This window comes from Oryx dammah, unplaced genomic scaffold (genome assembly GCF_014754425.2).
Source record: "Oryx dammah isolate SB20612 unplaced genomic scaffold, SCBI_Odam_1.1 HiC_scaffold_24, whole genome shotgun sequence".
Lineage (NCBI taxonomy): Eukaryota > Metazoa > Chordata > Mammalia > Artiodactyla > Bovidae > Oryx > Oryx dammah.
In genome coordinates, this window is record NW_024070208.1 from 2,349,224 (window position 1) to 2,368,228 (window position 19,005).

Here is a 19,005-nt window from a genome sequence, read left to right on the forward strand (position 1 = left end):
CTTGGTATCCTGCCCCCAGCCTTCAGATAGCAGCTGGCGTGTGTGCTCCGAAGGTCTGGGTTTCTCTCAGGTCTCCTGGCTGGTCCAGAGGCTGTGGCAGGCAGCTGCTTTGCACTGGGAGAGGCCTCTCCTGCCTCGGAGCATCCCCATGTTTGGCTTTTCTGCTCTAACCCTGGCCACAGGCATCTACCCCATGCAGTTTGTGAAGACTTGAGGGAAAGAGTTGGTTGGAGGGTGCAGACTCGTTCTGTGGCTGGGACTTCATGACCCAGGACCTGGAAGTCTAATCTCTCATGCCAGCGCTTATGTGGCTGTCAGTAGTTCGTTAAAAAACTTGGCTGGTTTTTCTTTACCTTTACTGAATTAATTCTTCTTCAGCTCCTGTCAGGGATAAGAGCAGTCTGTTTCCTCCCAGTATTTAGTCAGTACCGGTGCATTGGAGAAGGAAATGGCAACCCACTCCAGTGTTCTTGCCTGGAGACTCCCAGGGACGGCGGTGCTTGGTGGGCTGCTGTCTGTGGGGCCGCACAGAGCTGGACACGACTGCAGCGCCTCAGCAGCAGCAGCACGTTTCCTTGTGTCCTCAGCTTCTTGAGATCAGCTTCCTGATGGGTTGAAAACTACAGCAAGAAGAATTCTGTAGGGTGTCTGTCTGCTTTTGGTTGTTAAGATGAGAGCAGTGGTGTTGTGGACTACTCTGTAATCCAACAGCCAGAAGCTGTTGTGTTGTTAGTACTTTAACATTTAGTTTGTGTTAGATGGGCCATGTGTGAGTATGTATATCACCTGGTATTTTTCCTTAGGATTATCTTCAAAGTGAATTTAAAGGCCTGTTTTGAAAGACAAGTCTTATTATCTTTACATAATATTATTTGAAGGCTTCCCTTGTGGCTCAGCTGGTAAAGAATCTTCCTACAATGTGTGAGATCTGGGTTCAGTCCCTCGGTTGGGAAGATCTGCTGGAAGAGGGCATGGCAACCCACTTGGACATTCTTGCTTGGAGAATCTCCATGGACAGAGGAGCCTGGCTTGCTGCAGTCCCTGGGGGTCGCAAAGAGTTGGACATGACTTAGCAACTAAGCAAAGAACATTATTATTTGCAAAAAATCCTATTTCTTTAGTGAAGTGAATAATCAATACTGTGACTTACTGTCTTTTTAAATAGAGAATTTAAGTGTTATATTTCTTTAATGGGCCCCAGTAGCTCTATTCAGTAGAACCTCTGTTATGATAGAAGTGTTCTTTATATGTTTTGACCAATATGGGAGCCACTAGTCTCTTGTGGTTCTTGAACACTTGGTATGTGACTAGGGCAGCAAAGGAACTGAGTTTTAAAATTTAATTTACATTTAAATAACCACACATAGTTAATGGCTACCACAGTGAATAGTACAGGTTTATGTACTACACATACATATGGTGAAAAGAGTAGCTTAATGTGTGCACAGTTATGCTGAACAGTTCCAGAATCATAGTGTTTTTTAAGTACCCTTCTTTCCCTTTTTGATGATTACCACTTGAAACACTGTGTGTGTCTGGATTCTCTGTGAGGAATAGAACTTGATAAATTCACGCTATTTTCAGTGAATGAACAATTAGCTTTGTAAACTAATCTATGCATTTTCAAATATCTGTGAACTATCTGTTGATACAATTGTAGAAGAAATCTCATTGCAATAAAAATCCAGTTTTATCTCTTGAGGCTTCGGTCTACTCTGTGGTGGTGGTGGTGGTGTAGTTGCTAAGTCTTGTCCGACTCTTGTGACCCCGTGGACTTGCGAGCCCACAAGGCTCCTCTGTCCATGGGATTCTCCAGGTAAGAATACTGGAGTGGGTTGCCATTTCCTTCTCCAAGTCTACTCTTAGTTATTCATAAAGTTCAAATACAGGCTAATCTGAGTCAAGAGAAATGTGATGTCTCTCAGGCCAAGCTGTGGAGATGTAAGTAAAATTCAGTTCTCTAAGTGCCTAAATCACATCTTTCCATCCCCTCCCAGTCCGAGTGTTGTATGTGCTATGAAAAGGATGCAGGAGGAGGGGCCTTGAGGGTGAACTCTGAGTACCAGTGTGATTGCCAGCCACCAAGTTAGCTGGGCTTCCCTCGTGGCTCAGTCGGTAAAGAGTCCACTTGCAGTGCAGGAGACCAGGGTTCGATTCTTGGGTTGGGAGGATCCCCTGGAGTAGGGCATGGCAACCCATTCCAGTGTTCTTGCCTGGAGAACCGCATGGGCAGAGGGGCCTGGTGGGCTACAGTCAATGGGGTTGTAAGAGTCAGACATGACTTAGTGATTAAACCACCAAATCAGCTAAATTACCTTTGTAAAAATGCTTAGTTTGTTAATCTGTAGCAAAGGTCATTTATCATTAGAGTCTTCATTCTATAATCTTAAGATTGGAAGGAATCTTTTGAGTTTTTCTCTCTCTTCTGCCTTCAGACAGGATAGTTATGAAGACTCTTCACTTATTTTTATATTTATTATTTCTTTTAATCTTAAAATTTACGTGCTAAATTGAATGCCTCCTGATGAAATCACAATGATGATATAACGGACCCTGTTTTTTCATTTTGGAAATTAAATAAGTGTTGTTGAGAAGGGAATACTTACATGTGTGCTTTTTATTTTATCTTTCTTCATAGATGGATAGATTTGCCAGCATAAGAATTCCAGGGAGCAAAAAAGAGAGGCCTCCACTTTCCAACCTGAGGACTGCATTTTCAAACAACGATTGCTCTTCAGAAATGAATGAAAACATTCCAAAACCACTGTCAGAGAAGGAAATCTTAGAGCTTTTTGAAAAGATGATGGTAAGAATTTTGATTCATTATAAAATGTTTGATGTAAAAGCCTTAGCTTTGGCTTATGTTCATGGAACTAAACATGTATGAAACTTAGGTTCTATAGGTGATTTCTGATGTCATTAAGATAGCTAGCACAAGGCATAGAGAGTTTTAGGATTATAAAAATAAGAATCTGAAGAAAAGTGTCATACCAGTTGTTTTACACAGAAGTACATAAAAACATAAACCCTCTAAAGTATCAAGTGGTAGACTTTTGTCTTAAATAGATTAGCTAAGTGGTGTGTCTGGTTTGGTTGCATTTGAGAGTGACAGTCACAGCGCTTTGCTGTGTGTGGTGTTAAGTGTGCTGAGTTTTGGACCTTGTTTGAGCTCTTAGTTCCCGCAGGAACCATGTTTGCATAGTCCTGCAACCGTTAAGTCTGCAGACACTTGAACTCACTTGCTTTGGGCTGTGCCTTTGTAACGCTTTTATAACCACGAGTTAATATAATTTCAGTCTAGAACAAAGAGAATGTAGCCTTTTTTTTTTTTTTTTTTTTTGCTAGCCTTTGCATCTGTTTATGAGACTTGTGTAAGGCAGATTTCTTCAAGACTGCCTTTGAGGACTCAAGATAGTAAACTGCCCCCTTATTCTATGCATTGTGTGTTTGAACCATGGCCTAAACTGTCTGAGATTCTGGAATGATGCTGTTTCGGTTCACCTTGTTAAGACAGTTTTCTCCCTTGTATTATAGTTGCTGATGTCATCTGAGTAAGTAGAGCAAGTAGGCCAGTGATAGACATTTGCAAAGGCATACCACAAGCTGTTAAAGTATAACATAGGAAGTACAGAACATAGTTGATGGTTTCTGTTCTGAATATGATGACTTTAGAAGTATTTTTCTGTTAGTCTTACCCTTCTCCTAGCTGAGAGTATTCAGTTCAGTTCAGTCGCTCAGTCGTGTACGACTTTTTGCGACCCCATGAATCGCATCACTCCAGGCCTCCCTGTCCATCACCAACTCCCGGAGTTCACTCAGACTCACGTCCATCGAGTCAGTGATGCAATCCAGCCATCTCATCCTCGTTCGTCCCCTTCTCCTCCTGCCCCCAATCCCTCCCAGCATCAGAGTCTTTTCCAATGAGTCACTCTTCGCATGAGGTGGCCAAAGTACTGGAGTTTCAGCTTTAGCATCATTCCTTCCAAAGAAACCCCAGGGCTGATCTCCTTCACAGTGGACTGGTTGGATCTCCTTGGAGCCCAAGGGACTCTCAAGAGTCTTCTCCAACACCACAGTTCAGAAGCATCAATTCTTCGGCGCTCAGCCTTCTTCACAGTCCAACTCTCACATCCGTACATGACAATTGGAAAAACCATAGCCTTGACTAGATGGTTTTATTTATATGAACAGGGCAGATGGATCTTGGCATCTTTGAAGTGTTTACATGTTTAATAACTGGACCAGATCACTTTTTAAATCTTAAACAGGTCTCCCTGTTGGCAGAAGATCTTTTGCAGTCAAACTCACTTTATTCAGCAGAAGTAAAGTGAATTATTGCTTTCTAAGTACTGCCAATTTGCTAATGAGTGAGTTTGTCACAACTAAAGGCTTTAAAAGGAATAAGGACTGGGTTCTTCTTTTCCTTTCTGGTACCTTGACCATATCACAGTACATTGCAGGGGGAACTTGGAGGTTCTAAAGCTGAGAAGGGCCTTTCTCCTCCTTTAAATGTGGACTCAACTGGTGTTTCTCAGGCTTGTCAAGTGGAGTACCACATCTCTGACACATTTAAAGCTATTTCTAGGTCTGGGGAGTAAGGCTAGATTTAGGTTGGGGTTTATTTTTGGCTTTGCCTATCTGTACCATTTTTATTAATAAAAATGCTTCAGAAGAAGCAACATTGAATACTCTCCCGTTTTTGTTTTTTGGCATTTGTCAAAATGAGGTTTCATTTAAAACTTGTGTCTAGATTCTTTGTCTTGGCATTGTACAGTTTAAAAAACGTATGTTCTCAGAGGTACTTAGATGATATTTTTTTGCATGAAGTAAAAACTTTGTTTTGAAGAACACCTCTTTTTCCTCCTCATGATGGTCCTTTGAGAGACAGTGTGCTGACTTGATTGCTTAATGAATGCGAAGTACAGTGTCATCCTTGAACATTCATACTTATTTCACCTTTATTTAGAAAATGATTTAGTTGGTCTCTAGGTAACAGTTTTAGTGCACTTTTAAAAAGTAATGATGAGTTTTTAGTTCTGTTACTTCTTAAGGGCTTTTTTCTCCCCTGTTTTCATCCAGTGAAAGAATTTTGATCTGAAAGTTCATTTTGGTTTCTCTGTGGATCTTAGATACATGAAATAGTTGCATGAGCATCGCTATATACACAACTTTGATTTCTGGATGTCAGATTTCAGTGGTTGCTCTTGAACTCACGGTGGGTCTGTGTAGCTGACTTTTTGACCAAGGTGAACATGGCAGGTATAGATTGAAAGTGACCTGTTGTTCCAGCCAGTGCCTCTTTCAACCAGCCCTTTCAACTTATTCCTGCCTGCTGCCAGATAGCTTTCACCACAGGCCCCAGAGGTTTCCATTTGCTTTCAAGATAACGAAACCCTAGTTTAATTTAAATAAGTTAACTTTTACCCGGAGAAAGCCTCTCCCTTGCCCGTTCAGGGCTGCTCCACTCAGAGCCTGCCGCACTCTTGGTGGGGCTGTGGGGGTCCCTGCTCCGTTCCCTGCCCTGTGTTTCTCCTCCTCCTGCTCTTCCAGTCTGTCTCCTGCAGGGTGAGCTTGGTGGTGAAGGGAGGAGAGCAAGGATACTCTGCTGGCCAGGGCTGTTTATAGCCTGGCCCTGGTGTCATGGAGTGTCGTGTTGGTGTTTTACTGCTGCTTGTAGCTTATTGCCCCAGGTTTGATGGCTTGAAACCACACCAGTGTATCAGCGCCTTGTAGTTTTGTAGGCTGAAGCCTAGGATGACTCAGCTGATTTCTCTAGGGTGACAAACCTTAAGTCAGTGTTGGATGGGTGGACTCTTCTTCAGAGGCTTTGGGGGAACACTCCTCCTTCCGAGTTCATGTTGCTAACAAAATGCAGTGCCCAGGTGTTGTAGGTCTGAGATCCCAGCTTCCTCGCCGACTACCATCTGGGGCTGCCTTAGCCTTGAGAGGCCCCTTTCCTCTCCTTCACATGGGCCCTCACGTCTCAGACACGTCAAATCCATCTCATGCTTAGAATTTCTCTGAATCCCCCTTCTGTGGCATCTCTTGCCTTCATGGGGAGAAAGTTCTCTGCTTTTAAGGGTTTGTGAATTAGATTGGGCTCACCCAGAAAATCCAAAATACTTCCACTGATTTAAAGTTTGTAACCTTACGTACATTGAAAAAGCCCCTTTGTCGTGTGATTTAACATATTTACAGAAGCCAGAGTTTAGGGCATGGATACCTTTGGGGGATCATTTTGCCTGCCACAGGTATTGTTGTCGTTTAGTGACTAAGTCGTGTCTGACTTTTGCAACTCCAAGGACTGTAGCCCACCAGGCTCCTGTCTCCTTGGGATTTCTCAGGCACGGATACTGGAGTGGGTCGCCATTTCCTTCTCCAGGGGATCTTCCTGACCCAGGGGTCGAAACTGTGTGTCCTGCCTTGACAGGCAGATTCTTTCCCACTGAGCCCCCCCGGGAAGCCCCCGCCAGCAGTGTGAGAGATTACAGATGCCATCACGGATGCCTTTCTCCTGGGGATCTGCGTGGCTCTCCTGCTCGCAGCGTTGCCTGTCATTCCCTCGCCTCTGGTGGTGTTCTCCCCCGGCCTCCCATGAGCCCGTTCCTCTCGTGGGTCCCCTTGGGGTGCAGTGCCCCTGAGCCGGCCAGGCCTGCTGCTCTCCAGGATCCATATCCTCCGTGGGAAGCTAGAGTGCGCTGTGCTCCAACCCCTGTCTTGTTCTGTTCAGAGCCTGCCCTCCACAAAGCCTGGTTGACGCTGGCGCTTTCTGCCCACAGCTTTGCCTGTGGGGATTGTTTTGTTGCAGATGTGTGCCCCCCCAGCTGCAGGTGCCTGCCCAGCCGTCAGGCCCTGCTTGCACCGTGTCACGCTGCATAGCTGGCCTCTTGTCCTTCTCGTTTCCTTTGGGTGTCAGGACACTTTCTTCCTTCTCCTGAGTTTCCTCCTCTAGCCAGTTCATATTGGTTTACTTTCCATGTTTCTTCCTCTGTCTGTCCTTTTATCTCCTCTGAGTGTTGCCTCTGTCCCTTTTGTTTCATCTTTCTCTACCTTGGTTCACTGTACACTCCTTCTGGGGAATTGGAGCCCTTTCATATTGTGGAATATCCCATATATTCTGACACTCTGCTGTGTCTTTTACAAGGAGCAGCTATAATTGAGCTCATTAAAAGATGTTAAACCTCAATTCATTTTCTTATTTTTTCCCAGTGTTATTGAGTTACAGTTGACATTTAATATTGTGTAAACTTAAAGTACACAGTGTGATGATTTGATAGATGTATATTTTTTAAAATGATTGCCACAATAAGGTCAGTTAACACATCTATCACCTCACATAATTATCATTTTTTCCCCTGTGGTGAGAATGTTAAGATTTACTCTCTTCAGATCTTTCAAGTATGATTTTTTTTTTAAACTAGAGTTACCATACTGTTCACTACATCCTAAGATTTGATTCATTTTATAACTGTAAATTTGTACCCATTGACCATCTCTCCACCCTTCAGCCCCTGGCAACCACCAGTCAATGCTGTTTCTATGAGTTTGGTATTTTTAGATAACACATTTCAGTGATAGCTACACATTTGTCTTTCTCTACCTGATTTATTTCACTTGGCATAGTGTTCACAGGGCCCATCTGTGTTGCCACAGGTGGCAAGATTTCCTTTTTAATGGCTGAATAGTACTCCATTACACCCCGTTCACCCTCCCACACACCCACACCCACACCAGTTTCTTTATCCATTTATTTCTCAACAGATATTTGTTTCTTTATATTGGCTATTGTAAGTAATGCTGCATTGACTAGGGGCATGAAGATATCTTTTCAAGTAAGTGTTTTTACTTTCTTCAGATAAATACCCAGAAGTGAAATTGTTGGATCATATGCTTACTTCTATTTTTAATTATTTGAGGAACACCCATACCACTTTCCATAGTGATTGTAACAGTTTTCATTCCACCAGGAGTGCATTTTTTTCACATTCTCCGCAGCACTTCATACTTCTTTTTGACACCGTTCTAACTATGTGAGGTGATATATCATTGTGATTCTGATTTGCATTTCCCTAATAATTAGTGATGTTGTGACTCTTTTCATGTACCTGTTGGCCATTTGTTTAACTTTTTTTGAAAAATTTTTTTTAGTTCTTTCCAATTTTAATCAGATAATATTTCTTTGCTTTTGAGTTGTATGAGTTCTTTATGTACTTTGGATAGTAACCTCTTATCACATATGTAGCTTGCAAATATTTTCTCCATTTCACAAGTTGCTTTTTAATTTTGTTGAGTTTTAAAATTTTGTTTTGCTGTGCAGAAGCTATTTAATTTGATAAAATCCTTCCATTTATTTTTGTTTTTGTAGTTTGTGCTTTTGGTGTCATGTTCAAAAAGCTCATTGCCAAAACCAACATGGAAAAGCTTTTCCTTTATGTTTTCTTCTAGGAGTTTAGAGTTTCAGGTCTTACATTTCAGTCTTGAATACATTTTGAGTTAATTTTTGTGAGTGGTATAAGGTGGGGTCCAGTTCTTTTCTTTTCTTTCTTTTTTATTTGCGTGTGATGATCCAGTTTTTCCTGCTTTATTAAGGAGACTGTTTCTCTCCATTGAGTATAGTTGGCTCCCATTTCAAATATTAGTCAATCACATAGCATAGGTTTATTTCTGTACTCTGGATTCTGTTCTGTTGTTCTCTGGGTTTGTGCCATATTGTTGTAATTGCTGTAACTTTGTAATATAGTTCAAACTTGAGATGTGTTATATCTCCAACTTTGTTCTCTTTCAAGATTGTTTTGGTTACTCATAGCCTTTGGCGGTTCTTTTTTTCGATAAAGAATGCCATTGGAATCTTGATAGCATTGCATTGAACATATAGATGGCTGTGAACAAGATGGACATTTTAATTATGCTAATTCTTCCAACCCATGAACACAGGATACTTTTCCACTTATTTGTGTTTTTTGTAGTTTTCTTCATCAATGACTAAAAATGAGCAGTGTCCAGATCTTTTGCCCCTGAGAACTTATGTGTAAGTCCCTTGTGTAATTTTATCCTTTATTTATTATTTTGATATGTCTCTATACTAGATTAAATCCATGCAACATTATTCAGCTGGTTTATCATCTCAAATAACTGCCTGTTGAATTAAATGTATCTTTCTAACTTTTAAGATGTCTAAGATTTGATATTTCTTTTCACCTTCAATTCTATGTTTTGGTGGTGGTTAACTTTATCAAATTTTGGTTTGCTGGATAACTTAAAAATGTTAAAATAATGAATAGGAAGAAAAGTTTCATATATTCATACCATTTTTGTCTTTTCACTTTCACTGTATGTTGAGAGAACAAAAGCTGCAAGGTCATCTATCAAGCTGTGATCATCAACAGGCATTAAATGAGTGCCAGTGATGACAGAGTTACTTTGAAAAAAATTATTTAAATTCTGGACTTCCTGTCATTACTTGTAAGCATGGAAGAAATGGTCTAATAAAATTGCACAGAGTACTTAAGTATGAATAATAATGCTCTAATCTTTTCTTGGGAATATGTTTACCAGGCTCTGTTGTAATGTAGGAGAGAGTGCATTTATTGATTGCCATTAGCATTGCCTTTTCAGCGTTTGTTTGAAGTGTCCATTGGCATTAAGAGCTTAGATGACCTGCTATTTAATACATATTTTAGCTTTAGTGTGAGGAAACAGATAATACTAAAGTACAGATAATACTAAAGCCATTCACAATTTAATTTTGAAACAATTTTCAGATGTATTATAGAGTTGAATCTATTTTTGTTCAGTGGCGTTGTTTTTAAATAGGGTATTTGAGGTACACAAAAAACAGTAGACCCTATATAATTAATTGAAGTACTTTGTGTGCTTTTTTTAATTCCAGCCTCCTTTTTGAGGTATACAAAAAAGAATAGAACGCATGTAATTAATTGAAATCCTGGTGTACTCCTTTCAATTCCATCTTTTTGTGTTGTTAACCAAAATTTTAGAGAAACAGAGACCTGACTGAATAAAGATTGGGGTTTGTTAGGACTGTAGCCCAGGAGATATAGATTCAAGGAACACTTGAGTTGTGTTCCTTTGGACTACAAATTGGGGGAGGCTTAGTAAGCCAAAAAGCCCTGCAAGGTTAGTAGAACTGGAATTGGAAAGAAGTAAGGGTGCTTGTTGAGTAGGGATCGGCTGGGGTCTGAAATGATTCCACAGTTGTGAAGGGGACGGACTTTGAACCTGTTAACCCAGTCCAAGCTGGTACTTGCTTCTTGCTTCTCAATAAGTGGAGAGACAAGCTGTTGGGGCAGGGAATAATGACCTTCTTCAGAAAGCCAGCAGGGCTAGAAGATGGTGGACTAGGGCCCCAGAGAACCATCCTATTTGAGTTAGAGTTCAGGCTGCTTTTATACTAAAAGAGGTGGAGGTTGTTGCAGACTTCCTGGTGCAGAAATTCTTTGTTCTTGCTGTTGTCCACATGGTTCCTGTAAGTCTTCAACAAGACAAATGTTATTTCTGCTCCTCAACATTTTTTCTCTATATGAATGAAAATGTTATACATTTAAGGATTAAATATTTAATCCCTCTGTCCATGGAACTCTCCAGGCAAGCATACTGGAGTGAGAAGGAATTCCCTTCTTCAGGGAATCTTCCCAACCCAGGGACTGAACCCAGGTCTCCTGCATTGCAGGCAGATTGTTTACCGGCTGAGCCACGAGGAAAGCCCAGTGAGTAAAGTGTTAGACATTTAAGGGCTAAACCTGGGATGTAGAGCCTTAAGAATAGGCTACCAGGTATATTCCAGGCTATAGGCAATCTTTTTTTTTTACAAAGGTACAGAGCCAGCATGACTAAGCAAGGCAACAGAGCACAAAGGTTAGAGCTAAAGGAATCGATCCAGAATGCAGTCAGGTTTGTTCTTTGTTAGAAAACTACAAGGGTGCAGCTAGCAGGTACTGTTTTGAAGTGGTTTGTTGTATTCTTGAGTTTGTTAAAGTTGAGAGAAAATTCACATTCTCAGTGATGCAGGAATGTGTCTAAAACCACATCTATAATGGTCTAGCTCCATTTGGATGCCTAAACCATAGTTACTCCATTTTGATTTTTAAATAGTCTTAAATATATCATCAGTATATTTTTTAAGAAATCCTTCTCTATACTGACATCATAGGTCTGTTCTTACTATATTCCTAAAATCTGATATGAGAAAGTATTTTTCCTACATGGTAACTAGTTTTTCTATTATATTAATAGCATTATTAATATAATAAATATTATATTGAATAGGCATTGTTGTCGATCATTTGTAATATCTCCACTGTTTGTTTCTGAGGTCTGATTTTGTTCATTGTTCTATTTGTCTAGCTCTGCAGTTATATCCATTGTCTTAATTACTTTATGTAATAAGCCTTGATATCTAGGACTTCCTTCCTCTGTTTAAAATTATCCTGACTGTTCTTGGCCGCTTAGTGATTTTGTATTAATTTTAAAATCAGTTAGATTTTATTATAAAACCTGTTGGGATCTTGATTGGAATTGCAATAAATTTATTGATTTAGGTAGAATAAAACCTTTGTGATATTAAATTTTCCTGTGAACATTGGATATATTATAGCTATCTATTTATTTAGATATTTTTCTGTTCCTAAACTGTAACATTTATAATTTCCCCTTAGAGGTTGTGTGTATCTTTTATAAGATTTATACCTTGGTTTCTAAAATATAACTAATATTTTTAAAAACTTAAAATTTTTAGTAAGATTATTAATTTGCATGTTGCCTTTTACATTCAGTAATCTTACTGAATTCTCAGTTTTTATTATTTCTAGAGTTCCTCATATTTTTCTGTGTATATAATCAGGATATCTGTGGCTAACTTTTACATCTTTTTCTGTTCTTATTCCTTTCTTTTTCCTTTCGTTGCAGTGAGTAGAAAACTGCAGAAAAGAGTTAATATGTTTTTTTTTTCCCCTGTTACTAAAGTATTTAGTAAAGAATTTTGTTTTTCTTTATTTTCCATTTCAGGTATTTGAATAAAGTTGGCCAGCCCTTCACTAGGATCTTCTTCCGATAGGGTAGACACATGGCTCTGCTAATTTTTATCCTTTAAATTGAGTATATCATCCATTGCTGATCAAACGAGTGACTGTTTTTATGCATTATTTCGTTAGATCAGTTTTCCGGTATTTTCATAAGAACTGTATTTTAATGGGCTTTGGACAGTTAACTGTTCCTTTTGTTCCCTTCATGCTTTCAGGGTGTACTGCATGAATGTTGCACGAGCTGCTTTGTTTCTTCTGCTCTGGTGAATACTATGTCTAAGCAAGAAAAGATAAGTACATATAGAGTTAAATAGTGAAGTATCTTTGTGTTCTTAGCTTTGTAGTCAGTTCAGATATCTTTGAAATGTAAGGTCCAGAGGAAAAAAGAAGAGCTCAGGTGAACTGATGAAATTGAATTGATACTTTTTGGTATGGTTGCTGGGAGCAGAGTTCATCTCACTGTCCGTATTCATTGTTGTCACTCTCTGGGCACATGCTAAAGATAATTTTTCTTTTTTAATCTTTTCTTTTCCTTTTTCATAGTTGGTATTAAGGATTTATGCTTAGCTATTTCTTCAGTCAGACGAATGAATGAATCCCTGTTGTGTTTGGTGTGTAAGTGGTGTCTTAAGGGCCACCAGGAGTCTGAAGGAACAGAAGCCAAGGAGGGCTCCTTTGTGTTAGTTCCCTAAGTGCTTATTGGCTGCTGTAGATTCCTACTAGCACTTTGTTGATTTCAAGCATTAGCAGTTTTTACAAATCTACTTTTTCTGTATTGTGGGGTTTTTTTATTTCTTAAAAAATATAAAGTATATTTTGGGTTGGCGAGATAAAATGAGAGAGGTTCTATGGTAATGCTTTGTTCTGATCTATTAGTTGTCACCTTTCTCCCTCTCCTTTAGATAGAAATTGAAAAATTCGGGTAAAGGTTGTTTAAAAGCAATCCAAATAATAATCCAAGTAGGAGGAGGAGGAGAAAGAGAGGGTGGAAGAGTAAGGCGATTGTCAAGTTGATTCATGGGCTGTGTTTGTCAGGGGGATGATGTCAATGACGCGTTGTTTCTTCTAGATCCAGATAAATGAGAAAATAAATGATTTAGGGGCATTGGATTTTGCCTGGTGGGAGTTTGTTGACCCAGTCAAATGATTCGAAAGGGGAGTTTTGAAAGGATGAAGGTTATGCTAATGTTGAAGATTCCGCTTTCGCTAATTTTAGGAACTGCAAGTAGAGCCTTTTCCAGTGGTGAAGGTCTTTTTTTTTTTTTTTTTCCAGTCTGATTTTCTTCTCTAGGGAAGTCGGCCTTTGTGTTTTGTCAGATGACCATTTTATTATCCTTTATGTAATTTATGAAGAATTGGCCATTTGTGGAGAGCAAATAAGTGAGTTAAACCCCTTTTATAAGTAGCACTGTTCTTTTCTGCTGGACTGTGTAACAGCTGTGATTGTAGGTGCTTAGGAATAAGCTTGAACAGTTCCAACCAGTTTATTCCAAAATAAATTAGAGTTGAGCAGCTTGCTGCATGTTACTCTCATTTCTTGTCTGTTCTGCTGAAATTTATAGTATGTGAAAAAATGATACTTAAGTTTCTTGTGTGTTTGTTTAGTCTCTGATACTGGCTTTAGGTTAAATTGAAATTTGGTTTCAAATGGAGATAGTTTGAACTCTTTGTGCAAGCTCCGGTTAGAATATTTGGTTGAATAAGAATTATATGAGTTCACTGTCAACCTCTGGATAAGTGCTGTTTTCTGGCTGCAGTCCTGTTACTGAGCTAGCCATCTGATTTCCTGTTAATTTTAATTGGATTGAGTAAGGACATTGAGACTAGAATAGTGAATCTAACCCCACTATTGGTGAAACCAGAAAACTGACTCTTCATAATCATAGTTTTGTATAAAAATGAAAGGATTATTATAAAGGTTTATATAAGAACATGAGCTTCCCTGGTGGCTCAGACGGTAAAGAGTCTGCCTACAATGCTGAAGACCCGGGTTTGATCCCTGAGTTGGGAAGATCTCCTGGAGAAGGAAATGTAACCCACTACAGTATTCTTGCCTGAAGAATCCCATGGACAGAGGAGCCTGGAAGGCTGTGGTCCATGGGGTTGTAAAGAGTTGGACATGACTGAGCAACTAACACTTATATAAGAACATAGTAAACATGATGGACAAAGAAAGAAAAGCTGTTTTATAGCTTTAGCACATTTATGGGCATCTTGAATATAAAGTAGTAATATAAAGTTAATTCCAAGTTCCAGGGTTTTGGTTGTACCTATCTTTTACAGGTTTCTGGATTTTACTTAGGCTTAATCTAAGAATGTAGTTTATTAAATTGCAGAGCTATGTGAGATTCAGTTAGTACACAGTAACTGAATTGTACTGTTTGAGAGTATGTGATTACCTGGAATGAGATCATGAAGCCTTCGATTTTGCATTGGCACTACACCATTCCTGGTGGTAAGAACACAGCTCAGTAGGGCTAAGCATCAGTAAGACCTTTGACACTGTGTGATGGGGAAGCTGAATTCCAGTGAGGGGAAGCATAGAATCACACTACTAGAAGAAATATGGGTAAAATTGTGCTTATAGTATGTTGAGCTCTGAGGTCTCAGGAGAAGTAATTAGGGGATCATTGTGGACTTCTTAAAATGCTTAACCAATTTGTGGCTGTACTGGAAAAAAATTTAGCAAAACTGCTACCAAGAACAATTATTTTGTCTTTAACCCATGGAACAAAGATTGAACACTACTGAAATCAGATGATAACTGTTGACTTAGTAAGAATGCTTGATTTTGGTATTGCTCTGCTTTCAGTTTTTACATTTTAATATTTTGCTTATTCATCCATATGGATGTTTTGATCCACTGTTGTACTGTTTTTCTAGCACCTATTTTATAACTCTAGTCATGCTTCTGTTTGTCTGTAGTGTTTTTCCACTCTGGGTGAATTTCCTTGCACCTGACCATCTTCAACTTGCTGCTTGTATATTCGCTTAATTCTCCAAATAGTCAATCATTTTAAATTTAGTTTGACTCTCCATGGCGTTAACTATCCCACTCAACTTGATGTATGTAAATTTAATGAGCATGCTGTCCTGTAAAATCTACATTCATGAATGAAAATAGCCTAATGTTTGTAGTTCAGTTGAAAAAATGTCCACTCTGTTTGCAATTCTCTGCTTGATTACTCCTCGGTGTTCACTAGTGCATGTATGCGCATGAGTATTAAGATTACATCTTTTTCTCTTTCTCAGTTTTGCCAAAGAAAATGTGGAAGGTATATATTTTGTGTCAGTGTTTTATCAGCCTAGGATGGAGTCAAGATATGTAAAGATAGTAGCAAACTTGGATTATCCTGGTTTGTGGAAACTTCCAGCCGCATCTACATAGGAAGAGATCTCTGGAGCATCTTAAAAGCTGCTGGCTTGACTCCATGTCATTGACCTGGCTTCCAGGTGAGGGCTGCAGCTCCCCATTTGGTGTTCTTGCACAGGTTAGGAAAATGTGTGCTCCGTCTTTCCTCTAAGAGAGTGCGGCACCGCACAGTCACCCCATCTAGTCTCGGCAGTGTCTCATTCTCATTCCATCTCAAGCAGGGGCTGCTCTGCAGGGCTCAGCCATGCGTAGGCTGATCTAGGTCAGTGGCTGTGTGTGGTTCTGCTCGTGCTCCCTGAAGACATGATGTACTTTTAGCTTGGCCAGTGCTGGCACCACCGCCTGGAGACCCTGCCTCTGGAGCTGGACCTGGTTTCTATCATTGTTTTAGTCTCGGACTCTGATTATTATCTCTGGCTGCAGCTCCATCTCCCAGAAAACTACCTGCGTTTCATGTTTGTCCCAAAAGAAGTTTAGCAAATTCTATTTGGGAGTTTTTGTGATATCTCATTTGATGGATATCTAAAGAGTATATGCATTGTGAATGACACAGCAAGTGTAGAAAAAAACTCTTTTAAAAATTATCTGTGATGGAGGAAAAAGAAAGTCATATATAAAGGAGAACTAGGGTCGAGGGGAGGCTTTTTAAATTTTTAATCCATTAAGGATTATCATCTTTATATAATGAGACCCAACAAGCTAGAAGAATTTAGTGAAATGGGGGTGGAAGCAAGGTAATTGATGTGCAGTGCCCTTTTAGGAGGGGAGAGGAAAGAGGATCCAGAGCATAAATGAGTGGGATTATCTTTGGATCGATACAGGAGTTGGTACAGGAGAATGAGTGTGCAAATAAATTGGTAATAGAACAAACAGGAAATTGATGGTGTGTTCTTTTTCCTGGAGAAGATTAAATGTGCTTACTGAAAATGATAGGTAGACATGATGGTTTCATAGCTCCTGGCGAATGGCCAGTTTGAAATAAGTACTTTAGGGAATGTGAGGAGAGATTCCTGTGATTTCTCATCAATGTTAGAGGAACAGGTAGATCACAGAGTTAGCCTGGTTGGGAGATAATGGAGTGGATATTAACACTGAGGTTTCACTGAGGTCGAGAAATAGGTGGCTTGGAAATGGGAGAAGTGAAAAGATGGAAGATTGTGATCAGAGAGGAGGATCTTGGAGATGATGGTGATACTCGAGGTAGGACCATTTTTAGATAAAAGGCCCCGGTGTGGTCATGAAGACCACGGGTGAGGAAAGTGGAAATGAGGGTTGCTGGTTGTGGGGAAGCCAGGAGGGGTGTCACAGCATGGGCAGTAGGGGGAATCCGCTCCCAAGGGTGTGAGGTGGCCTTAGCCCCAAAGGAAGGGGCTGCAGATAGTAGAGATACATAATATGGAGATAAGAATGGAGGCACAAAGCTGTGCTGCAAGGCTTACGGTCAGCTTACAGAACTGCCTTCCGTCTCACTTCTCTAATCAGTAAAGAAGAGACAGTACATAACCCAAAGGGTTATTACTGAGTATTAAACAATTAGTGCTTCTGAGTGTTGTGGCACAGTGCCTGGCTTGAATTTAACCATTATTTAAGATTAGAAACATGGTCCTTGTGAAAAGATGCAGCAAGCGATGCTAGGAGAGTGAGTTAGAAGGGTGGTTCATAGAACACCTTTGGAATGGGTATGGGAGGACGTGTGAACAACTTGAACTTTGCGTTTTGGAAAATTCCAAACGATACCCGACCTTTAGGTTTCTAATGGACTTCTGTTAACGTGTGTCTGATTCAGATTTGTTGATGGTTGCTTCTTTACTTCCCTCTCCTCTATCAAGTTTGTGTGTATTTACTGTAACCAAATACACTACAGATGTACTCCTTTTATTTAATGGACTTAAAAAAAATTGCTGTATATATTTTTTGTTTGTTTTTAGCCTTACTGTGCAGCTTGTGGGATCTTAGTTCCCTGACCAGGTGTTGAACCCCAGCCCTTGGCAGTGAGAGTGCACAGTCCTAACCCCTGGGTTGCCAGGGAATTCCCCCCAAATTACTGTATTTTAAAAAAACATGGGATGTTCCATTTTTCTTGTTCTTTTCAAGTTATTTTATATAGCAGAATTTTTATGAGTATTTTAATTTAATTTTTAAGAACTTTATTTTGAAATAATCTTAGAGTTGCAAAAATGGTATGGAGGATTCTTTTATACCCTTCACCCAACTTCCTCGAATACCAACGTCTTATATAATTTTAGTGCAGTTATTAATACTAAGAAATTAATTAGTTTCTAACCAACCATCATTGGTTCTTACTAAACCACAGACTTGATTCAGATGTTGGCAGTTTTCCCACTGAAGTGCTTTTCCTTTTCTGAGAGCCAGCCCAGCATCCCATCTTGTGTTTGGTTTGCCGTGTCTTTTTCATCTCCTCATCAGTGGTACTTCTTCATCTCTGATGATCTTGACACTTTCCAACAATCCTGCTTATTTTGTATCATGCCCCTCAATATTTTTTCCTTCAGTATTTTTTCCATGTATTTTTGAAATCTGTCCCTAGTGCTAGTCATACTCACATAGTGAAATAGCACAGTGATTCAATTTAGGTGTAGTTTTTAATTAGAAAGTAATTAACTAGAGGAAAATTACTTTTTGGTGCTGCAACTCCCAATTTCCCCAGGCAAAAGATTGTGTTTAAACATGTATATGAAGGTAGTGCTAATTTATAATGTATGTTACTAAGGCATTAATAGAACTTTAGCAACAAAACTGATAATTACTCTTTAGACTGATCAAAACTGAAGTTTTGATTGATGACTGCTCAAAAAATATTTTTGAATGAGATATATTCTGTTAAATAGCCAACTGATAAGGTTTTTCCAATTAAGGAAATAGATATTTATCTTATATCCATTTGAATACTCATTCAAAGTATTCCTCAGACCTTGTATATCATTTGTTCATTATTTTATTTATTATAGGTATTTAATGAATTATATATCAATGTTTGCATATGTGGAAATAAACTGTTTTTTAGGGCTTCTATAAAATCTGTAACTGCGGTGTCCTTCTGTGTCCATACAATATATAGACGTATTGACCTGTGTTTGAATGGAAGAATTGGTAAACATGCAGAAGTTTATGTTGCTTGTGTCAGCCATACATGAAGGCCTCAGTATTATTCAGTTCTGCTTAGAAAGTAACCTTGTTATAACACTAAGTACGTTGTACTCAAACAGTGTCCTGGGCACGGTTGCTGCCCCTCTAAGACCCCCTTAGCATGGCTGGTATAGGCACACGCGGGTGTGCGTGTTGACTCCTGGTGGCTCACAGCTGCCGTCTTAATCCAGAACTGTGGCTTCAGGGAGCTGTGTTCCTGCAGACTGTGGCTGACTGACTCGGGTGGTGTCAAGCTTGTCTCTCCATCTAGGGACTACTGCTATCCACTGCATTGCAGGCTCAAGTGAGAATCCAGATGCAGCTGCTTTTTAATGTATATATAATTTAATTTATTTATGGCACTTCTGGGTTTCGTCCTTTAAGTCCATATATACAACTTTTGTGTATAAGCTCATGTCATCTTGAAAAGGCATTTCATGAAAGAAA

The 19,005-nt window shown here is 39.5% G+C and overlaps 1 protein-coding gene across 1 annotated transcript in view; it reads left to right on the forward strand.

Moving 5' to 3' along the window:
• The window catches only part of DIAPH3 (diaphanous related formin 3), a 566,408-nt gene that overhangs the window by 55,751 nt on the left and 491,652 nt on the right, over positions 1–19,005 (forward strand). Inside the window, exon 3 of the mRNA XM_040267149.1 lies at positions 2,639–2,806. Within this exon, the coding sequence (XP_040123083.1) occupies positions 2,639–2,806 (168 nt within the window). The remainder of the gene's footprint in view (positions 1–2,638; positions 2,807–19,005) is intronic.